The sequence below is a fragment of the Eptatretus burgeri genome, chromosome 12, assembly GCF_056783735.1.
Source record: "Eptatretus burgeri isolate ZD-2024b chromosome 12, Ebu_testis_v1, whole genome shotgun sequence".
Lineage (NCBI taxonomy): Eukaryota > Metazoa > Chordata > Myxini > Myxiniformes > Myxinidae > Eptatretus > Eptatretus burgeri.
The window spans coordinates 14,252,384-14,276,469 of NC_140972.1; the positions used below are offsets into that span (position 1 = coordinate 14,252,384).

At 40.4% G+C, this 24,086-nt stretch overlaps 1 protein-coding gene across 7 annotated transcripts in view; it reads left to right on the top strand.

The window, feature by feature from the left end:
* LOC147015137 (uncharacterized) overlaps positions 1–24,086 on the top strand; it is a 281,672-nt gene that overhangs the window by 73,559 nt on the left and 184,027 nt on the right. For 2 of the 7 annotated variants that reach the window (XM_085849622.1, XM_085849626.1), the window contains exon 1: positions 1,870–2,185. The exons of 3 other annotated variants lie outside the window; for them this stretch is intronic. In XM_085849622.1, the coding sequence (XP_085705748.1) occupies positions 2,159–2,185 (27 nt within the window). In that variant the 5' untranslated portion in view covers positions 1,870–2,158. Of the gene's footprint in view, positions 1–1,869; positions 2,186–21,704; positions 21,843–24,086 lie in introns of those variants that run through there. 2 more of the 7 variants (XM_085849629.1, XM_085849632.1) reach the window with 2 other exon arrangements.

Genomic DNA, 24,086 nt, shown 5'->3' on the forward strand with positions numbered 1-24,086 from the left:
AATACACTAAGTCAACACTATCCGGAATCCGTACGTTGTAACCCGTAATGGGGGAACACACTCTAACTTGGCCATAACTTGGGAACCACTTGTCTGATTAACTTCAAACCTTGAAAAAGCAAACAAACAGAGATTGCTGGAATTATAGATAGAAGATAGATACTGTGGGTGCAAAACGCCAAGCAACGTGTCCTGTTATTGTTAACTGAGGATCTCTTCCCCAACAGCCACGCCTCCGCAGCAACGTGTCCTGTCATTGGTTTGGTAAATAAATGGCCATAACTTGGGAACCACTTGTCCGATTAATATCAAACCTTGAAACGGCACATACTCAGGTCCCCAGCAATATACCTGGCAAGTTTCAATTAGATCGGACCAGTGGTTGTTGAGAAACAGCGGTCGCAGACAGACAGGCAGACAGAGATTGTTGGAATTATACATAGATGCTAGATCAGGTCATTGAAAGGATCAGATCATGCATGACCGAACATGTTAGATCAGATCATTGAAAGGATCAGACCACACATGACATGTTGGATCAGATCATTGGAAGGATCAGACCGTGCATGACATACCATGTTAGATCAGGTCATTGGAAGGATCAGACCATGCATGACCGAACATGTTAGATCAGATCATTGAAAGGATCAGACCACACATGACATATGTTGGATCAGATCATTGGAAGGATCAGACCATGCATGACCAAACATGTTGGATCAGATCATTGGAAGGATCAGACCACACATGACGTATGTTGATCAGATCATTGGAAGGATCAGACCGTGCATGAGATAACATGTTAGATCAGGTCATTGGAAGGATCAGACCACACATGACATATGTTTGATAAGATCATTGGAAGGATCAGACTGTGCATGACATAACATGTTCGATCAGGTCATTGGAAGGATCAGACCGTGCATGACATAACATGTTGGATCAGGTCATGGAAAGGATCAGATCACACATGCCAATTTAACATTTTAGATCAGGTCATTGGAAGGATCATATTATTATGTTCAGGTATAACGTTCATTTTTATTTGTTACCAAGACTCGTATTCCTCGTTATCTTCATTCATCCTACTCCTGTGTGTTCATTTGTACAAATATGGAGGTAGATGTGAAAGGGTAGAAAGAACTTTGAAGCACCAGCAGTTGATGATGCGCGAAAGATCGAGGAGGCGAAGGAATTGCTGTGGGGAGCTGGGGTCTGTTTTGGGGGTTGTCACGGGAGATTGCATCAATTGAGAGCCTAAATGAAATCTCGATTCCTCTCTACATATTTGTATAGTTATCAAATTGTCATCATTTGGACGGTGCGTCACTTAGCTCCATTAATGTCTGAATCTTGGAGACCGAGACACAGATCCGGAGTGCATTTTCGTGATTTTTTCCCAAACGGGGAAAGAAAAGTTGTTTTTTTTCTGTTTTTTTTCTTTCTTGTGGATAATCAGAAAAGCGAGAAGAAGAAGGTTGGCTGAATAGCAAACGTGTTGAACAGGTTACGTTCTTTTGTTCTGCATGCGTGGAATTGCAGACTCGATGGGGGAATGCCAGTGAGTATTGCTGGGCTGCTTGGGAGCTCAAACCCCGATGGGGCCACAGTGTTGTCGTAGTGCATGGCACTTTTGTTTGCATTGGTGCTTTGTTTTTGTTTTTAAATTTTTGATGTTATGAGAAACAAAAAAAACTGGTTTTATTTTCTAGTTTTAACATAATTTTGGCTGAAGCGTACAAGGGGAGGTTTTGTCGCTCGGCTGCGAGGAGGGGTCCGTCTGTGTAAGATGGGATGGGTAAAGCTGGGAGGAGTAACCAGGGAGTCACAAAAGAAGGGGGGAGCTTCCATTTTGAGGTGAAACGTTTTGTTTCTCATTATAGCTTTATCTGTTGTTGCCAGCCAAACGATTTTCTGGCTGCTTGTCCACTTGTTGCTGTCAGGCTGTACACGTGTGCTTATCTTGGGGGAGAGAGAGAGGGAAAGGAGAGAGAGAGAGAGAGGGAAAGAGAGAGTTTGCTTTCCAGTTTGTGTCAATGGAGGATTTTTTTTAAAAACCTCTGATGTTGAGATAATCACCCAGTGAGTCCAGGCAGCATGTTGTCGTCTGCTCAGTGTTGATAGTGATTACAGTGGGTTACGGTTTGCTGCCTTCAGCATGAATCTGCAAGTGAGATGCTGTCAGGTATGCCTCCTGTTGAAGACGTATACAAATGACATGATTTAAAGCGGTTTGCTTGCCGGCACCAGGTCAAAATGTACTTCCCTGCTTTGCTGGTGTGTGAACAACATAGATTTTGAATTTCTTTGTCTGTCTCTAACCACAGTTCATCTTGGGCCTGTTGACTGCTTGATCTGTTATTTTGGAGGGCTGAGCTTGAGGTGTTTTTCTTTTTTTTGACGCGTTTTAAAGCCTATCGGATCCTAATCGACAGTACAGTGGCCTGTTAAAATTTCTCCAACCTCGTGCTCCCTCACTTCTAGAGCATCATCGTCGTCCATCATCCGAAGTTTGAGCACCTCATTGTCCATCCATCATCCGAAGTTCTAAAGATTGATTTTTGATGCCTTATTTTATATCCACCTTCTTTAAACAAACATGGCACATTGGCAATGCATGATTTACACACCATTTTTATATTCTCCTCATGCATCACATGGATTTAATATCCGTGTTTGAAGATCTAGGTGAACTGTATTTATTTTTTTCCTCTGGGTGGTGTTTTAAATGTTTGTTTTTTTTTTTTTGGCATTGTGGGCATCTAATGCAGCAAAAGTTAACCGGTGAGTTTGTATAGTTGCGTGTCATGATGAACATATCGTATCGCCTTGTTCACCGAAACAGCGTGGCTAAGGTGAAAGTACCTGGGAGGCTTTACGAGAGGAAACATCATCTTGGGATGCTCTGGACACGTCCCAAAGGAGTGGAGTGCTGTCCTTTCTCGTAATGCATTCAGCAGTTCACATCCCAGCCTTCTCTTAACGTAAGGCTGCCAGTCAGAGGGAGGGATGTTTTGTGATTAGTTTGTGCAGAGCCTGGTTTGGGACCCTCTTGAGGCTTGTGAGTAACGGGCATGGCTTTGATGCAGAACAGCTGTTGAGCATCTCCTGAGATGTTTTACAAAGAAGGAAATCAGGTGTGATCTGAGAATCTGGGTGTGTGGTGTGTATGTTTAGCTAAAAAAAACAACAAAAAAAAACAAGAGAGCTTAAAATGCATTCACTTTTTGTCCTGTACCTGTTTTCTTTTGTACCTGTTGTACTCTACTTTTCTTAAAGACCAGATTACAAAAATAAATCGATGAGTTTTAAAATTTTGACCTTCAAGGACCACCCACTAATGAAATGGGTCCCTTGGGATTTGGTAATTTGCTTCCCTTACATGTGGATAGGAAGAGGGTGTGGGTGGTAGAAAATGGTCGGGTGGAGGGATGTGTAGTGGGGTGTCCGATGAAGATGGCCGGTGGCGGTGGGAAACTGGTAGAGAGGGGGAAGGGAGTGCATTTTCCTGATTATTTAACCACAGAGAATGGCCATTGGTCAGGAGCTGTAGAAAGTGACTGCTCGGAAATGGAATCGACACAAAGGGGAGCACAGCGTGCAGTCGTGACACGGTAATCACAATGTGCTCTGTCCTTGTAATTTTGTTGCACCGGCAAAATTGGGTTTCACTTGCTTCTATAAATCCAATTTAAGTTTAGCTGCAATACATTGAACCTGGTGCTTGTATCACTAACTTGTCTGTTTCATGAGTTGGGAATGTATGATTTGAGGTGAACATCAAATTTTCCATTTAGTCATAAAATGCTACAAAACAGTCCAAGGGAATACATTTTAAGCCGAAGGAAGTGTAATAAAACGGTTTAAAGTTTTTTTGTTTTTTTTTTGTTTTTTTTTCGCACAAATTGGCCATTTGCGATGCTTCACACTCGCGCAGAGGTATGAAAACAACGGTTGATCTATGATATCGATCTCTCGTCAGCGTTACTGTGGACCTAGAAATTGTCGCTATAAGAAGATGAAGTCTGTTCATTCAAATCTTTCTTTCTGGTGCTTCAAGCTGGCAGTGCACCACCATCTTCGGTCATCTTCCATCCCTACCTGTGAACTTTTTCTTTCTCTTTCTTTTTCTTACCTCTTTCTCTTTCTTACCTCCAAGTTACTCTGCCTCCTTCCCACTTCGCATGCCTTTTCCTATTCATTGACTCCTCTGCTTGTTGCATCCATGTGTTGTTCTACTCTCTGTCACCTCGCTCTTCCAGGAGCCGAGGTGTGTTTTTTTTGTTTTTGTTTTTTTGTTTGCTGGTTGTTCTCTCAATTATGCAGGTTTCAGTATGGTGGAACGGAATCCTCCTGAGTCTCAAATTATCCGCCTCGTTTCAGTTGTTGGTGCTGTTTCGTATGCAGCCTGTGGCTGCTGGTTGCATTAAGCTGGTACTCATTTTGCTGACCTCAGAAGGATGACAGACTGACTCAACCCACCTGGTGTTATTTCAATGGTGTGGCAGGCGTTTCAACTCAAGACCCTCAGATCTTAAGCCAGCCATCTTAACCATTAAGCCAACACCAGGCTACCCTTTTTGTAAGGGATCATGATTCATGGACCAAGTTGTAAAGTTTTCTTGTTCTCAGTTTTATTCCGAGGTCTCTTTTCAGGATCGTCATCGAGCTCCCGACAGCTTCCAACTGTAGTTAGTTTGTCGTAATATTCCCAGGAATGTTTTTTTAAGATCTCTGTAAGGTTCTCCCTCATCAATCCCTTTGCTCCAATCATCACTGGTGTAATTTTAGCACTCTTCAGCTTCCAGGATCTTTTCACTTCATTTTTGAGGTCTTGGTATTTGGTCATTTTCTTGATGTTTCTGTGCCCGGTGATTTTGGCTGAAACAGCGTAGAAATAGAGCAATCAGAGATTGCAGACCCTCGCCAGGACTTGTTTAGTGTGATGTGTTGTGTGGTGTTTGTGTACTGGTGTGTTACGTAATTAATAAGAAGCATCATTAGAATTGCCACTTTATAACTGCTGGCAGTGATGACCGGGTACCAAGAAGTCCCGTTTTTATGTAACCTGCTTTGATTGGACACCTGCCCCTGACCCATGACGTTTTAAGAAGTTGTTATTCAATTGAATTTAGAATGGGATGAAAATAAATTCAATTCAAATCAAATGGAGGACCAATTAGGTACAGTCCTGCATTGGAGTAATCAGAAGGAACTAACAAGCAAAAAGCAAAGATGAAGTCATCAGGAAAACCTGGATATGATTCACATTTCAGCTGCTACTCCTCTCCCCTCAAACCTATTCAGGCACAGCCAATTGAGCCTTATAAAAATATATAATAATAATAATAATAATAATAATAATAATAATAAAAGAACCCAGATCAAAAAAAATAAATAATTCTGGCTGCCAGACCATGCATCCGATCAAGTTGAAATTTAAAACATTTATTCCATATCAAGATTAGATAATAATTGTGAAGTTTCACACCGATTGATTAAACGGTTCCAGAGAAAACATTATTTTATATTTTCCTACAATCCAATATGGCTGCCAAACCGTGTGAATCTTTTACTCCTAACGGATAGGCGGTCATATGTGTAAAGTTTTACCTCGATCTGTTCAGCCACTTTGAACAGAGAAAATTTTTGAAGGTTTTTTTTTTCTTTTTCTTTTTTTCTTTTAAACAATATAGCTGCCAAATCAAGTGGCTGATGATGTCATCAAATTTTTTTTTTTCTGTGGCCCATTTTATCCCAATCTGCCCAACTTTTGATTTATTAACTTTTTAAAAATACCTTCTTGCTCTTTTATCATTTTCCCAATTGTCGGTGTATATCTGTTGAGATTTCATTTTATATTTTTCTTTTGTCTTTTTTATTTTTATTTTGCGGTCATTGTGGTGTATTCGTTACTCTTTCAGTTTCATGTGTAACATGTTGTATTCGCACCTGTCTTTGGAAATGTTTTGCTTGGTGGGTTAGGGATACCGTTTTAGCATAGTCTTCATTTTTGCATACAAATTGGATTTGGCAGTCTGTTGAACTTTTCACGTATTCAGCCAATCCTGCAGTTGTCGCTCTTTGCACTTGGCTGAGCTCCATCAGACCGATACTTCCTTGTCTCGGCAGGTACATTCTCGGGATGCGTTAATTCTTGTATAACATTTTGTGGATGGTGAGGAGTTTCCTTGTTTTGATATCTTGTTTGATTTCCACTTGTGACCAGTTTATTATTCTGCAGCTGTATTGGAATAGTGTTATTGCGAGTTTGTTTGTCGCTTTCATTTTGTTTCTTGGTTTGAGGTATGTTTTTAAGATCAACCTTGTGCTATATCTTTGGTAATTGGTTTGCATATTTGTTTGTGACATATCTGGTGGCCCTCTTCTACTTCGACGTATTTGTACGATGCCTCATTGTCGAGCTCCTATAATGTTGTATTTAGGTCGATTCTTAATGGTGTGTGTGTGTGCTCATGCATACACGGTCTGCAGAAGTCTTTGACATAATCAAGAGCAACAATTATGGATGTTATGAGCATCAACAATTTACTCAAAGCTTCTGATTGTGTTTTCTATTATAACCAGCGATGTAGGACTCGAGTCCATTTTTGGGGGGGATTCGGACTCCACTCTTCAGGGCTCGGACTCGGCCAGATTCCGGCTCGAGTTCAGCAAAATTTAGTGTACCGGTGCAATCAAAATGAAAAAGTGAAGAGGTTGTTTTTCAAATTGTTTAAATTTTTTTTAATTGCTCCTGGCAATCCGGAGTTGCTAATATCTGTGCAAAATTTGCTGCATTTTTTTTTTTTGTGACAATACTTCACAATCAAACATCTTTATTTAAACTCAGAGAGATTAAAGTTAACATGTAAGATGACATTTATTTCCTCTTAATACTGAAAATATATTAATTTGTCTTTCATGTTTGATCGAAGGATGTTTTTTAATGTTTTATTTTAAAACAGTACGTAATATTGGACAATTTGCTTAAATGTTTTCAATTTTTTTAAATTTACTTTATTTTATTTTTTTAAGACCTTGAAAGCACTGAAATGTCTTTTTAATTAGCTGTTGCAGTTAATATACAAGTCTCCCATCTCTCCTATTTCCCAAAACGTAATGTCAACTCTAAAGCACTTATGAAATGACGTTAATTTTTTTTTGATAAAATACAGCCTAATTTTTCTTGTATGCCGATTTAAACTTTCATTTTTAACTCACCGAGGATGAGTTCTAGGGAGCTTATGGGATGGCGTATCGTTAGTCTGTCCATCTGTCATCAACAGTTGCAACTTCTTCTCTGAAACTGCAAACATAATTTCGATGAAACTTGACCCACAACCTTTATCACACGTGGTGTGCCAAAGTTTGTTCACAACACTAAAAAAAAAATTGGGGCCATAACATTGGTTAATTGGTACATCTTGCTGATTCCTTCCCACGTTGACTTCCTCCTCAGTATCGTTATTCTACCAGGTGAGCGCCAAGGGGTATTGCCCCTATTTATTATGCCTCCATTGACGAAATCATCAGTGGCATTGTTTTCGGGTTGTCCGTACATACATACGTCCATCCATGCTAATTTTTCTGTTTTTTTCTGCAACCACTAATCCAATTGACATGAAATTTTCACTATAGTACTCCCTATGGGAAACGAGTGTGATTATTTGATGTCATAGGTGGCTCCATTGTGATGTCATAATTGTGGTTCGGCAGCCATTCTGTTTTTAACATAAAAACCTTCAAAAAAATCCTTCTCTGAAACGGCTAAACAAATTGAGGCAAAACTTAGATATGATGGCCTATCCACGAAGAACAAAAAGTTCTCCACTTATGATATCATCGGTCACATGGTTTGGCAGCTGTGCTTTTTTTTTTTTGAAGAATATACTTTAAAAAATCTTCTTCTCCAGAATGGCTTGACAGGTCGAGGGGAAACTTCACCTGTATTTTCCCGAAGCCTTGGGGATACCAGGTTGTTCACAAATAATTAATAGGTCACATGGTCTGGCAGCCATATTGGATTGAATGAAAATCTTAAAAAAAGTATTTCTCTTGAACCGCTTCATCATTCGATGTGAAATGTCACAATTATGATGTAGTTGTCATGGGGAATACATGTTTTAAATTTCAACCTGATCGGATGCATGGTCTGTCAACCAGAATTATTTAATATATTGAATCTGGGTACAGGGATTGAAATCAAACTTGGTACAAGTATGTATAATGATGTAATAATGTGTGCGGAGGCATATCTGGCAACATCAGAGTGCCCTTCTAGTTAATTCAACATTTAACCTCTAGACATGTAGTTGACATGTGCGTTTAATTTTGATTTGTCAAAATCATCTGTTGCTGAACATTTATGGCCTACTTTTAATTAAAGTAATTCATTTATGAGATCCTCGTGGAGGATCTCTAAGTCTTACTCGCATTGTTGTTCTTGTGAACTTTTTTGTTTCACAGCCTACAGTTTTCATTGAAACTTCCTGAAACTTGGCATATATATGTAAAAATACTCTGCACAGACAGTAACCATCTCCGATTTTGAAAATTCCTCCTAGAAAAAAAAGTTATGACGTCAAAATATCTCCGCTAATGGAAATCGCCTAAAAAATTATCTCCGAAACTAGGCTAGCTTTTTGAATTCTGTTTGTGGGAATCAAACAGGGCATTAGCAGAGATGAATTACCACACATATGATACATCACTATGACGTCATATCAATTTTTATGACGTCATTCCTATTTTTTGACATTTTTTGTTTCACATCCCAGAGTTTTCATCGGATCTTCGTGAAACTTGCCATGTATATGCAGAAAGCCCATGCACAGGCAGTAACCATCTCTGATTTTGGAAATTCTTCCGAGAAAAAAAGTTGACGTCATAATATCGCCGCTAATGGAAATCACCTATACCATTATCTCCGAAACTAGGCAAGCTGTTTGAATTTTGTTTGCGGGAATCAAGCCGGGCATTAGCACAGATAATTTATTGCAAACCTGATACATCACAATGACGTCGTATTCGTTTTTATGACGTCATTATTAAGAGGATGAGGATCTTTGCTCATTCGAGCTTGTTTAAAAACAGGCCTAACAAGGCTTTCTACTACACCAAGGTGTTGGGAATCAAACTCTTACCATTTAATTTTTTTATTATTATTATTATGTGGGTTTTTGAGCAAACAATAAGAAAATTACAGCAAAAACTAGAGGGGGAGCACTCGGTAGAGTGAAAAACCTCCACCGCCAATACTGCTGGGTCACTTAAGTGAACCTGATATCCTATTCATTGTAGGTCAAAACGGATCAGACTCTACTGAACCACGATTGAATAAACTAAACTAGATCGACGCGCATGTAGAAATGCCAAAAAAAATCGAATTTTTTTTGAAAAAAAAGTTGCAAAATTTGTTTTTTTTTCTCTAACAATTTTTTTTGGGGTTGGAAATCACTTAAAACATGTAGAAATGCAAAAACAAAAATTCAAATATTTTTTTCAAAATGGCCGCCATAGTGGCCATGTTGGACTTTGGACTAAGTCCAAAATCTAATGGCATGATCCTTGGACCATACCTAACCCCCCCACCAAGTTTCGCCGAAATCCGTACAGGAGTTTTTCCGTAATACTGTTCACAAACAAACAAACAGACAGGGGTGAAAGCAGTAACCTCCGTCCATCTTCGATGGCGGAAGTTAATGAGCAAACTACAGAAAGATTGCGTGCTACAGCAAGAATGAGCAAACTACAGCAAGAATGAGCAAACTACAGCAAGAATGAGCAAACTACAGCAAGAATGAGCAAACTACAGCAATAATGAGCAAATTACAACAAGAATGCCATAATATGGAATTAAATGTTGATGCAAGTCACAAGTTCCACGAATACACTGTTAATCAGTTTTGATATTTTATTGTCTTAATTTACAGAATGCATAAGCACAAATAAAGTCGCTATTTATTTTTCCGCTTTACAATACACTTTCAGCACTGGACTCGGAATGCCAAGGACTTGGACTCGGGACTACTTGGATTTGGACCAGGTGGGACTAGACTACAACACTGATTATAACAACATTGACTGATTAATACAGATTGGTTTGGGTGAGAAGAAACCAAGCTTGTCATTTAGCAATCTTTAATTCACATAAAATCAGCATCTTCAAAATCTTGTGATCCCAATAACTCAGAGTAAACTATACACAAGCAGTTAATATGAAGGGTTGTAGTAGCTAATCATCACATTTATCAATCAAATATATGATGGTATGCCAAAACATCAGGTGTTCCTCTCCACACATCCATAAGCGAAAATTCCAACTTTTCATACTGCAGAATTCATATCTAACAGGATTTATTTTTAGCTTAGGCCAAAATCGCTAAAATTTCAGGAGAACATTGCCATGGAATTGTCTTTATTCATAAAGAAGGAAAAACATTTAGTGAAATGGATCACATCATTCGATTTTCAAGGTGTGATTTCCGAAGCACAATAAACAAGTATAGAGAAACATCATCTGTATTGGACAAACCCAGGACTGGAAGGCCCAAAAAGCTGTCTAACAAGATGAGCAATACTTGAAGATAATATTCTTAAGGAATAGAAAGAAGACGAGTGTTGTATTAACAACAGAACTGGCAGAAGGCTCAGGTGTCGTTGTCCATCCATCAACAGTACGAAGGTCACTTCTTCTGCATTCTCCAAGAAATTTGAGGATGGAACAATGGTCAAAGGTGCTTTGGACAGTTGAGTCAAAGTTTGTGATTTGGATGTAATTGAAGACATGACAAACTAGAGGGGGAGCACTCGGTAGAGTGCAAAACCTCCGCCGCCAATACTGCTAGGTCACTCAAGTGAACCTGATATCCTATTCATTCAATTTGACGTCAACAATGCTCACAGTTATAGTTTGCAACTTTCCCTTTTACTTTTAACTTTTACATACTCAATTCATTTGTCATAACTAGATTCCTTGAGACAAATTGATTTTACGTGGGTATATCCACCCGAAGTTCCAAAATCAGCCGCAATTATAATTTCGGCATGTTTTTTGTTGGAAATCACTTATAACATGTAGAAATGCAAAAAAAAGAAATCGAAATTTTGTTGAAAAAAAAGTTGCAAAAATTTTTTTTCTCAAACAATTTTTTTGGGGGGGGGGTTGGAAATCACTTAAAACGTTTAGAAATGCAAAAAAAATTCAAATATTTTTTCAAATTGGCCGCCATAGCAGCCATATTGGATGTTGGACCAAGTCCAAAATCTAATGGCATGATCCTTGGACCAGACCTAACCCCCCCCCCCCCACCAAGTTTCGTCGAAATCCGTCAAGGAGTTTTTCCGTAATACTGTTCAACAAACAAACAAACAGAAAGGGGTGAAAACAGTAACCTCTGAACTTCGATGGCGGAGGTTAAAAAACTGAAGCTTATAAAGAGCCTTGCTTGAAGCCAACAATTAAGCATGGAGGAGGTTCAATTCAAGTTTGTGGGTGCATATCCTCAAGTATTGTTGGGAAATTGCTGAAAATTGATGGTGTATTGACTGTAGCAAGGTACAAACAACTTTTAATCCACCATTTTATCACCAGTGGTGCAAGACCCATTGGTCCAAACTTCATCTTGCAGCAAGACAATGATCCAAAACACTCAGATGGAAGACTTAAAACTTATTTGCAAAAGAAAGAGGAAGTCCTTCAACAGATGGATTGGGCCCCCTCAACGCCAATATCTCAATATCACTGAAGCTGTCTGGGATTATTTGGAAAAAAGAAAATGTAAAACAACAATCCGAGAAACTTAGATGGTCTTCGGAAGGTCCAAGAAGAAGCATAGAACACCATTCCACAAAAGTTTAAAACAAAATTATTTGAAAGTGTCCCGATAATTATTTCATTGGTTTTGAAGGAAAAGGGTGGAAATACGTGCTCTTAGTTTATATCAAGGTATATTGTGTATACAATATATTTATTTTGAATAAGATTATATTTTTTCAGTTACAAAGTTTTAGTTACCTCTGCTACTGAAGCTGGATGGAGGTTGTGTTTTCACCCCTGTTTGTCATTTGTTTGTTTGTCTGAGCAAAATATCTCAATGTTCTGGATGGATTCAGACGAAACTTGGTGGACAGGTTGGGTGTGTGACAAGGACAAATGGATTCCATTTTGGTGAATATCGGAATCCGGATCCGGCTACTAGAATTTTTTTAAGTGATTCTTCACCATTGAGAGATAGGACCAAAAACAATATATAGCACAATATCTCAAAAGTTACAGACGGATTGTGACAAAACTTGGTGGATGCGTTGGTTCCGTGATGAGAACAAGCTGATTAGGTTTTGGTTAAGTTTCAGTTCCAGTTTCAGATCCAGCCCATCAGTGGGATACAAAACGGAAACTGTTCAGCCTGGCGGAAATATGCTCTCTACTGAGTCCTGTTCTCGGTTTCTTTTACATCAGTGTATAAAAATGCAAAATATCTCGATTTTTGTGCGTGTGTACGAGCTGTGTTGTAATGTTCCTGTTCCAGGGATAAAATCACTGATGCACACACTCAAGTTTTATGCTAACCTTTGCTTCGAACGAGTAACTGCAGATAAGTGACTTTATCATATTAATGAAGGTTGTTCAGTAAATTGTCATAAACACTGAAGTGGGGAAAAAAAACAACAGGGTTGATTGTTCAGCTGAAAGGTATTTGCCATTTGTGTAGTCCCACAATGGAATGACTGGCCAAATTAGAATTCCTGCCATGACAACCTCTGAGATGGCAAAGGCAAAAAACTCCACCCAGTGCAGGCCTTGCTGTGGGGTTCCTTGGGTATCACTGAATCTGCTTTCATACTGAAGAACACCATCGAGACGGAGAGAGGAATTCCGTAAAGGTCAAAATGTTAGGCTATCTGTGCTGTGACTGAGTCTTTTGATTTTATTTGTTGACTAGCATAGCAGGATACCTGTTTTCTGACAGGTGGTTATTTTTTTACGTGAAACAGTTGCTGAGATTTCAGACTGACAACCTCCTTTATAAGAAGTAGAGGTTTAAAGCAGGATATAGCTATTTTAAATGGGAAGTTTTTATTTTTATTTTTACAATCTGGCATTATTTGAAAATGTTAACAACAGTTCCCAACCCTCTGCTTAACACCGGATAATGTAGTGTCACAATAACATTCCCAGGTCTGTGAGACATCCTCAGGTATTATATCAGTATTTGTTTGCCAGTTTCTAAGTTTACTACAACCATTTCGACAACAAACCTTGAGAAGGATTCAAGATGAAAAATTTACAGCAATCACCTGTTGCGATCAAAATGTGTGCAATTTGATGCTTTACTTGATAAACTATCTGATGGCGAACCTACAATAACTTTGTTTCAGTTCTGAAATGAAAAAAAGGAAATTCCTCCATGCAATATTTTTTTTAGATCCTCGTGGAGGATATCTAAGTCTTACTCACGTTGTTGTTCTTGTGGACTTTTTTGTTTCACAGCCTACAGTTTTCATCGAAACTTCCTGAAACTTGGCAAATATATGTAAAAATACCCCGTGCAGACAGTAACCATCTCCGATTTTGAAAATTCCTCCGAGGAAAAAAAAGTTATGACGTCAAAATATCTCCGCTAATGGAAATTGCCTAAAAAATTATCTCCAAAACTAGGCAAGCTTTTTGAATTCTGTTTGCGGGAATCGAACAGGGCATTAGCAGAGATGAATTACCGCACATATGATACATCACTATGACGTCATATCAATTTTTATGACGTCATTCCTATTTTTTTGACATTTTTTGTTTCACAACCCAGAGTTTTCATCGGATCTTCGTGAAACTTGCCATGTATATGCAGAAAGCCCACGCGCAGGCAGTAACCATCTCCGATTTTGGAAATTCTTCCGAGAAAAAAAGTTGACGTCATAATATCGCCGCTAATGGAAATCGCCTATACCATTATCTCCTAAACGAGGCAAGCTGTTTGAATTTTGTTTGCGGGAATCAAGCCGGGCATTAGCACAGATCATTTATCGCAAACCTGATACATCACAATGACGTCATATTCGTTTTTATGATGTCCTCATGAAGAGGACGAGAATCTTAGCTCATTCGAGTTTGTTTCCTCTATAACAGCAAAACTCATGAAAGGACAAAGTTAAATTGATAGTGGGGTAGTAGGGCAGCAATTGGCCACAACCAGAAAGGGAATACATTAATGTGGGAGGGTGGGAAGGAGGAAAGGCAGGAAGGAAAGAAAGAGAAATAAAGAAATAAAGAAGAAGGAAAGCTGGAGGAGGGGGGGGGAGAGGGAGAGAGAGAGAGATAGAGATAGAGATATAGATATATCGATATATACATACATGCATAGAGAGCCTGGTGTTGGCGCAGTGGTTCGGGCAGCGGCTTGGGATCCAAAAGGTCCTGAGTTCAAGCCCCATTGGGTCACTGAATGGGGTTCAAGCCCCATTGGGTCAACACCAGGGGGTTGACTGAGCCTGTCATCCTTCTGAGGTCGGCGAAGTGAGTTCCAGTGTACTGGGCCGGTGTATACCCCGGTTAAAATAGGTGTACCATATCCCTGTGTCGTAAGAGGCGACCAGGGTTGCGTCAGGAAGGGCATCCGGCGTAAAACATGTGCCAAATCACTATGCGGATCATACGGATGATCCGCTGTGGCTACCCCCAACAGGAGCAGCCGAAAGAAGAAGAAGACATACACGCATAGAGATAGATTGGGGGAGAGACAGAGAAAGGAAAGAAGATTTGGTTAATGGGGATAATAAGGATCAATGGTCAGATGAGGGACGACACAAGGTCGTGGTGAACTGCCTGGCTAAATTCCTCGAGGGAAGAGTGGGGAGGGGAAGGCCTCTGGGAGGTGGTTCCATAGATTGTAGAACAAGGAAGAAAGGAGCTGATGTGTGTAGTCGGCTTGGATTTTTAATTGAATTGGTCGAAGGTTACTGGAATAATGGTCCGTCCTGGAGAGGGTGGGAAGACTGCGACATCAGAGGGAGCAATACCGGTGAAGAGACTGTGGAAGACAGAGTAACCACCGGCTTGTCTGCAGTGTGAAAGCAACAGACCTTGTGCTTCGGCCTTGTCACAAGAGATTGAAAGATTTAGATACCACAGACTGCGGTCTGAGACAGAATGATGTGTTGCTGTGGCGCCAGCCCAGAGCAGAGAGCAGTAATCCACTGATCTATGGACAAAGGCCTTGTACACCAATAGCTTTGATTTTCCAAGGAAAAACTTGGATTGAGAGAGGACAGCTAGCTTTGGAGGCCAACTTCGCTATGGAGATGTCACGGCTGATGGTGAGGCCTTGAAGTTTAAGAGACCAAAGCACTTCCATTGGTTGACCATGGAAATAGACAGGTGGGTTAGTTTGACAATCCTTCTGGAGTGACGAGGTGAGACAGTAAGATTTTCCAAGGACATCCATTTGTCAGACCAGCTTTAAATCATTCCTGATCAGCAGAGAGTGATGCAGCTGCGGTCTTTCCAGCAGTGGGCTGGGCACTGTACAACACGATGCGGACTAATCTGCAAGAAGGAAGAGCGGATATTACAGAGTATCGGAGAGGTCATTTACATAGACAAGGACCAAGACTGGGCCAAACACACTGCCTTTGGGAACTCCAGCCTCCACTGGGAGAGGAGAGGAGAGGGTCCCTTTGATTGAAACATGTTTGTGTGGGTGGACGAAGTTAGAAATCTAAGAATGAAGGTGGCCTTGAATGCCACAGACAGAGAATGGCGGACACTCTTGAAAGTCTGAGATGTGTTCAAGAGATGTTCCTTACTTTGTGACTGAGATTCAGGGCCTCTAGCCATTGCTGAGGAAGCAGCAGCATGTCCAGAGTTCAGTGACTGGGCCACAATCCCAACGGATGGATGGTCAGAGATCAGGCTGTTTGAAAATACGAAAGGCTTTTTTTTGTATACACAGTCGAGGCTCGTGGAAGAGCTCGAACACAGAACGGATCAGGACTACCAAAATAAAAGGAACAGCAGGAGAAGAGGGGAAATACCAACAGCAGGGTGGAGGGAGAAAATTTAGATGGACAAACAAGGGATGGAGGAAACGATAAGGGGTAGGGGAGAACACAAGGAGCGGACAAAATGGATACAGAAGCAAAATTTTGGGAAGGGTCGGGGGTGGTTTAATGGATGTAGAAAATATGTTTTTGGATTGGGGATGTTTTCAGATGGTGGTGAGCAGCTGTCTTGAATACCTGGAGGGAAGGATGAGATTGAAGAGTGTGGAAGTTGGTTCCACAGGTTGGGGGATAAAAAGAGGAACGAATGAGTGTAGGTGAGCAGTGGTCCGAGATTTAGGCCATTTCCATAAAAGAGGTTCCTGGTGGACCGTGTGCGTCCTGCAGATACCTGAAGGGGACAGAGCACGGAGAGGGCAGAGGGTGCAACACCAGAAAGTAGGCAGAATAAGACAGACCACCGACCTGTCGGCAATGGTGAAATGATTAGCCTATAGACTCAGCTTCATCGTGAGAGATTCCTTTGAAATTTCTTTAATTTTTAAGTTGGAGAAGATATTTAAAACTCTTTTCTCATGACTTTTGTAAGGATGAGAAAACGAACCAACCAGTGACATATTTTCTTTGTTTCTTTTTTTCTCTTTGATACATTTCTGACTTCCTCCACTTAATTTTCTTTGATGTCTCACCTTCAAGGCAAATATCCAACTTTTCCCCTTTTTTTGCTTGTTTTGCCCTGATCCGAGCTCATTGAGGAGTGTTTTACTTGATTTACATGAAAGACGAGGACATTGTGGGACTCCTGCTCTTGCGTTTGACGGACAAATGGACATTGTATCTGGGATTTGAATCCGAGATCCGAGCATCATGAGCTATTTGCTTCATTTGGCCGACCAAATAGGCCAGCTGACAAGGTGAAATCGATGCAAGTCCTACTTCAAGTGGCATTCACTTAAATAATGTTCAGCAATGTCATGCTGTGGCATTTTTGGCTCTTCCATAAGCCTCAAGCCACACAATGGAAAATTTTGGCTTGCGTGTTTTCCACTTGATACAGTTGCATTTGTCAGAAATGGTTGGAAGGATTTTTCAAAACTGTTTGTTTCTCAAACAAATTGAGAGCTTTTAGGCCTTCATAACCTCTGGAAAGGGACCATTATCGTAAATGTTTGTGGCATTGTCATAACAAGGGCTTTGGTTATCGACAATCAACCATCTTGTCATACTGCCCTATAATAATGGGGATATGACCGCAAAGGTGATGGTGACTGACACCGTTGTGCCAGACATTGGTTTCTCTTGCGTTTTCATTGATGGATCATTCATCATTCTCTCCAAACAAAAGCAAATTGTTATTTTTCTTAACAGCAGTCGCATCATAATTGTAACCTTTCATTTGCAGCACAACAGCTTGTAGCCATGTGAATTTGCATGATGGGTGCATCTGAGAAGTGAGCATTATGATTCATTCGTTCATTAAAGCAATGGCTCGTAGTTTCTTAAAATTCATGAACACCGTGGCCCACGGTGTCTCAACAGTGCCCAACTTATTGTGTGGTTGTTGAACAGTCCATGTGGCCACCTTTTGGTCATGGCGGGCATTGTTTTATTTTCATTCTGGACACTCCTGAGGCCAAGAGGCACTTGTGGGCATCGAGTTCGTCACCGAGTTTAACACAAATGTGATTACCTCCACCACCGAAGGTGACGGAGGTTATGTTTTCACCCCACTCTGTCTGTTTGTTTGTCTGTTTGCTTGCTTGTTTGCCTGTGTGCAGGATATCTCAAAAAGTTGTGGACGGATTCGGATGAAACTTAGTGGAAACGGGTGTGTGACAAGGAAGAATTGATTCAACTTCGGTGAAGATCCGATTCCGATAAAATTTTTTAAGTGATTCTTCACCATTGAGAGATCGGGTCAAAAACGATACGTAGCGTGACATTTCAAAAATGTATTTGGCCCAATATGTTCTCGTGGATCAGGCATTGCTTGGCGGAGGTATGTGCTCTCCCGAGTTCCCTTCTCGTTCTTGCATTCGTCTTGTATGGGCGGCAAAGTCCCTCCTGAAGTTCGAAACTTAACTTTGTCAACTTGACAAACAAAGAAGGCTCACAGAATGTTGACATGTCGAATGTTGACAAACGAGGCTCGCAGAAGAGCATTATTACGGGCGACAAATATAATTTGATAAAATGAATGGGGTGAAGAGAAAATGGTAGGACAACAACATAAATGCATCAAAGTTCAAGAGGAGAAATTGCAGATGAAACGAAGGAGTAAGGTCTGTACATTGACATATACTAGCATAACCCACGCTCTGCACGACATGTTGGGGTGGGTGTGTTTGAGAAAGGAACTGATGCAGAGTATCGTTAGTAATTTTACTTTAATGCAATAAGTGGAATACGATTTCACTGTTTCAGAACCATTTTATTTACTTTTTTTTGTACCGTGCACCTCATATGGTCTTTGAGATAATGTAAGCCGAATATCACGTTACTCGAGCGCAGAACAAAGTCGAAGATAGCGCGACACGAAACCACAAACTCGGAAATAATATGTAAGATGGGACTTGCATGTATTGTGATGATAAATACATTTCTTTTTGTCTTTTTTAATGGTTTAACGATCAGAAACAGACGGGCACAAGTTATCCGATCAGCAGTACTTGAGTAGAAGAGGAACAAAGTGTGCACTTTCCACTCACTTCAAACCGGAAAGGAAACATTTGACACATTTGTCTCCATGGTCAATAACCTCACCTTGTTAATGCGGAGACCACAGAATTTCACAATCGTAATCTTTTTTTGTACAACACTTGATACTTTATGGACATAATGTTCTGGGATTCATATGAATACAATCAAACTAAAGACCAAATACTGCATTCGAGCCGTCGGAAAGAACACAAATGAAATAGAAAAGCTGCACAAGGTTTGACCTTGATAACTTCGACAGGAATTTGATTGAAGGATGTTGAGAAATACATCTGTAAAGATTGTTCTTGGTTGCCATAATGTTCAAATTGTAATACACTTGTTTCTTCAGTTTGGTAATGTGAGCATTGTCGATGTCCTGTCTTGCTGTGATAAAGTGTTCAACTCTTTTGAACTGGAGCCACTCATGAAATCTATTCGTTCATGACATGGTACTGGTGGACCCCGCTATTCATGGGGGATATGTTCCTGGAAAATGCTGCGAATGTCGAATCCGCGAATGTCGGGGCATTGCTTCAATGGCAAAAAGGGGGAAATGTTCCTGGCGGTTCATGATTCATAAGGGAAAATCAAAAAATCCCATGAAAATCTGCTAATATGCCCGTGGGGGAAAAAAAAAACCCCCACAAATACACCTGTGGAAAACTGTGAAAACGGGGGAAAAAACCCCCCTCAAATGCATCCATGAAAAAAACCGTGAACACGGGAATCACAGGGATGCAGAAGCAGGTCGCATTTTATCAACTGCAAATACGTGGGGTCTGCGAATAGCGGGGTCCGACAGTATGACAGTAAATTATATCCTTTAGTGCTTCTTTGAAGTGAATATGGGGAATGGAAATCGTCGGCAAGTGACATAGATTTGGCCGATATCGGACAATTACACGGATAACAAAAGTGTAAATGTTCTTTTGTTTTGACTTCAAAGGGCACAGTCATATTTGGTTTTACTTGTTCTTCATCTTTTGATTTCGGTTTTATCGACTGAGCTTTTCTGTCTCAACTTATCCATGTGACGAGCAATATTCTTGATTGTACTGTATGCACACTCCTTAAAGGCCCTGTCACACCTTGACGATTTATCCAGCGTATGCCTGACATATGCAAAATTTGTCTGAAACGCTGGCACACGGCGAATGCGTTATGGGTAAGTTTGTATACGTTAAGAGCATGGCTGGCATACGTCGTAGTACGCCGAGCTGTTAGACAAATTTTCCATGCTTGAAATTTTTCGACGTATGCCAGCGTTTGACTCGCACGTTCCGCATAACGCTGGCCATAAGTTGTAGGCACGTTACGCGATCGTTGACACACGTCGACACACGTTACTTGTACGTTACTCATAAGTCGAAACACGTCGAGGTAATGGTTAGCGTCAGTGTTCCAGACTCCCTGGTTTTTATTTTTTTATTTTTTTATTTTTTTCTTCGGTAGGACAGTGATGTTGACATTTCGATTTCTAGTGTGGTTATAATATAATATAATTAATAGGCTGCCGCTCAACAATTTAAATCATAACCGCACTAGAAATCGAAGAGTTAACATCACCGTCATACCGAAGAAAAAAAAAAACGAGGGAGTCTGGAACACTGACGCTAAACATTACATCGACGTGTTTCGACTTATGAGTAACTTACAAGTAACGCGTGTCGACGTGTGTCAACGATCGCGTAACGTGCCTACAACTTATGGCCAGCGTTATGCAGAACGTGTGAGTCATACGCTGGCATACGTCGAAAAATTTTCAACATGCTGAAAATTTCTCGATGTACTCGGAGTATGACGACGTATGCTAGCGTACTACGACGTATGCCAGCGTTCTCTTAACGTATACAAAACTTACCCATAACGTATTCGACGTGTGCCAGCTTAGTTCGGCAAATTTTTCATACATCGGCATACGCTGGCTAAAACGTCAAGGTGTGACAGCCCCTTTACCAAGATTATTGGTCAGGGAGTCAACTGTAATGTTCATGCAAATACCAATGCAAAAACATTGGCAGTGCAATAAATTGTTGGGTGGGGGGGGGGGAATCACATCTCCCATGGTTTTAGGATTTGCTCATTATCGGGTCACTGGAGACTGGCTTTAGTGGGCAATTGAAATTATCCAGTTATTCGAACACAGACTGCTTTGTCATGGGATGTTGCTGAAACTCCCATTCTGCTGGAACTCAAATCGTCCTCACGCCAACGGATGTTCAGAAAGTTCTCAAGGTTCTTGTATTGGTTGGCACAGCCATCTGAGAAGAAAATGATGTCTGAGAAATGTATGATTCGTCGGGTTGGCTCGAAAGAAAGCTTCGTTTACTCCCGCAATAAAGGGAACATGATGTTTCTGAAAAATATGCACCTCCGCGGTGTCATGGAGAGTGCTTTCAGAGATGACAAGGAAGCATGTATCTGCACCACTTTGTCAATACTGTCGCGATGGTAGCAAACACAAGAGGTGGATTGTGGCTCGCTAGTAGTTCGAGTAAAATAATTGTGCTTTGTCTTGATGATGCTCGGAACCCAGGTTCAAATCCCATCTGATATATATATATATGTATATGTATATGTATATGTATATGTATATATATATATATATATATATTTTCCATGATCTACTAATGTCCTTGTGATTCGCAATAAACGACATCTGACATCCACTACCGTCTCTCCTGCATGTGATATATGTACAAGCTCCACATGAGCCTTAGATAATGGTAAAATTAATAAATATTGTACCTACTCTTGAATGATTTTGTCTTGTGAAAATAGAACTTATTATCCCTGGCCTTTAGTTTGGCGATGACGTTGTACCTGGCCCTTCATTCCTTATGAAAAAGGATGACAAACAAAGCACGTGACTCTTAGCCTAGTTGTTAACGTTGGTAGGAATGTTTATTTGGTCGTCTCCATTCTTTCATTGGATTTGGCAGACTTCCACGGCCCATTTTGGGTGTAGGCGGATCTGTGCGCATTGATGGATTTTCTGTGGGTGGAACTTTTGTCCTGTGTGTTGCCGAAAGGGCTGTCGGTGAACTGAATGTCCTGAACGTTGAGAAATGCTGTGCCGGTGTTGACATGACGGTGCTCATGTTTGATACCTGGGATCTGTGCACCGTCGGGATCCCTGGAAAGTAGGATGCTTCACTTGTTTACTTGAGTTCGTACCTGCAACTTTTATTCAAATTTTACATGATTTAAAAAATGTATATCTATTATTATACAAAGTCATCTCGGCATTCTGAGATTATAATTACTTCCTGAGAAGTGTTTGCTGCTGTAGCTTTGCCGTGCACACGTGGCCATGCACCAATTCATGTTTAATGGTTTGTTTCGACTTTAACCGAGGAAGTGGCACTGAGCTGCCATTGTGAGTTTGTATGTTAGCAAAGCCATCTCCTTATCACCTTGTAATATGCTATGCTTTATCGATTCTATCATTCCTGTGCGGTTGGCCATTCAGCTGTTTGCCAGTCGTCAGATCACTTTGTGGTGTGCAATCAAACTGACTGTATTGAGCACCAGACCAGGTGTTTAGTATTCGCTGCCAGTCATGGCAGGTGGAATAAACCTGTAGCTTGTCAGATGGATATGTGCTTGGTATCACCACTGGAGTTTTGTTGGAAGTGGTCTGCATGTTGGAATACACTACTCTCGGCCTCGGACCACTGTCGAGATGTCAGGCCACCACAACTGCTCCGAGGATGGAAGGAACGAAGCCAGTTGATTCTTACAAATTGGACTTCGTCTTGTTCTGTCATCGGTCATGGACTCGTGGTTATGTTTATGGCATCACATCGGCAACCGAAACCCGCACATGCCTTCCTTTGAATAACTAGCGATTGTTAGAAAACGTCTTTTTTTTTTTTTTTTTTTCTATTTCGTTTCAAACGAATATTGTGGAAACGAAGATTAAATTAAAACTCAAACCTGAAACCTTTTAAAATCCCGTCCCTTTTACTTAATGCCGTTGTTTTGCTCCAACAATCCTAATTGAAGCTTCTGTAATGTTGTTGTTTTCTCAAATTTTCCCTTTAATTATGGAGGAAACGCCAGCATTCGAAAATGGCCTTCATGTATTGACTCGGCTACAAGTCTGAAGGTAAAATGAACGGGGCAGTTTGTGGTTCATACATGTGCTTGTGCTGCTCCAGTTTCTTAGAAACTGGTAGGAAGGAACAGGCATTGGCTTGCCAGATTACATTTGATTTACCGTGATGGGATTTTGATGTGAACGCTTCTTTCCCATTTACCACCATTATGTTGTTCTTTTTGGTCCCCCCCCCCCCCATTACTGTTTCCTACCCATTTTGTTTGGAAAAGAGGGGGGGTGGAGTTTATAAAATTAAAAATGAACATTAAGAAGCTGATTTGCATCTATATATATATATATATATATATATATATATATATATATATATATATATTCAACCAAAGAGGCCCCCTAACTGACGCGACCACTAATGTCATGTACAGGTCCACCAATTATACCACATCGATTTGTGCCCTGCAGTCTCGTCAAGTGAGGTGGTTCGATTCAGTTATCTATGTATTGTAACTTTACAACTTCTTTTTAAACAATTGTAATGCACAACATTGAATGTACCTTCGTGGTTTTTGGTTGTGTCAACCGTTTCTCTTCCCGTTTATCATGGAATCCAGGTTTGGTCGAAACGAGGCAGGGTGAGAACACTGTGAGCGACATCGTGCTTGGACAGGTCTGGCATGCAGATAGCGATTTGGTTGACGGCCAGGTTGCGATAAAAATGTTACGGCGTGTAGAAAGCGGACTTTATTGACGTGTGGTGTCTGTCTTTGTGTGTGTCTGTATGTTTTCGCACATCTCCGTGTATGTATGTATGTATGTATGTGTGTATGTATGTATGTATGTATGTGTCATTGAGTAGGGTTCAGTGAGAGTGGAAATTGAAATTATTTTGCAACTTTTAGTCTGGGAATCGCAGTGCTTAGTTTAATTGATTAAGGTCGATTTTTTATTTTATTTTTTTTTTGGAGATGCAGATGTTTTGGCACATGTAAAGAGCCGTTTGAATTGCAGATGCTTTGGCTGATTTCTGATAGGACTTGTCCAAGCACAACATAATAACTGATTTCTATTGCCAGGACTTGTTTTGGGCCACAGCAACCAGTTTCCACATATTGAGGCTGGCACTAAACGTGGGATCAAACATTGTTGAACAACAAGACCTGTGAATCCAATTGCCCACCAATTTTGACAGTTGCAATTTTGTTGCAACACATTATTGTCATCAACGAAACCGATATCTCGAACTTATGTTAAAAGAGTCTTTTACATGGCATTTGATGATCACAAAACAATTATGTATTTACTTAATGAAGATTCTCTTGCTATTATT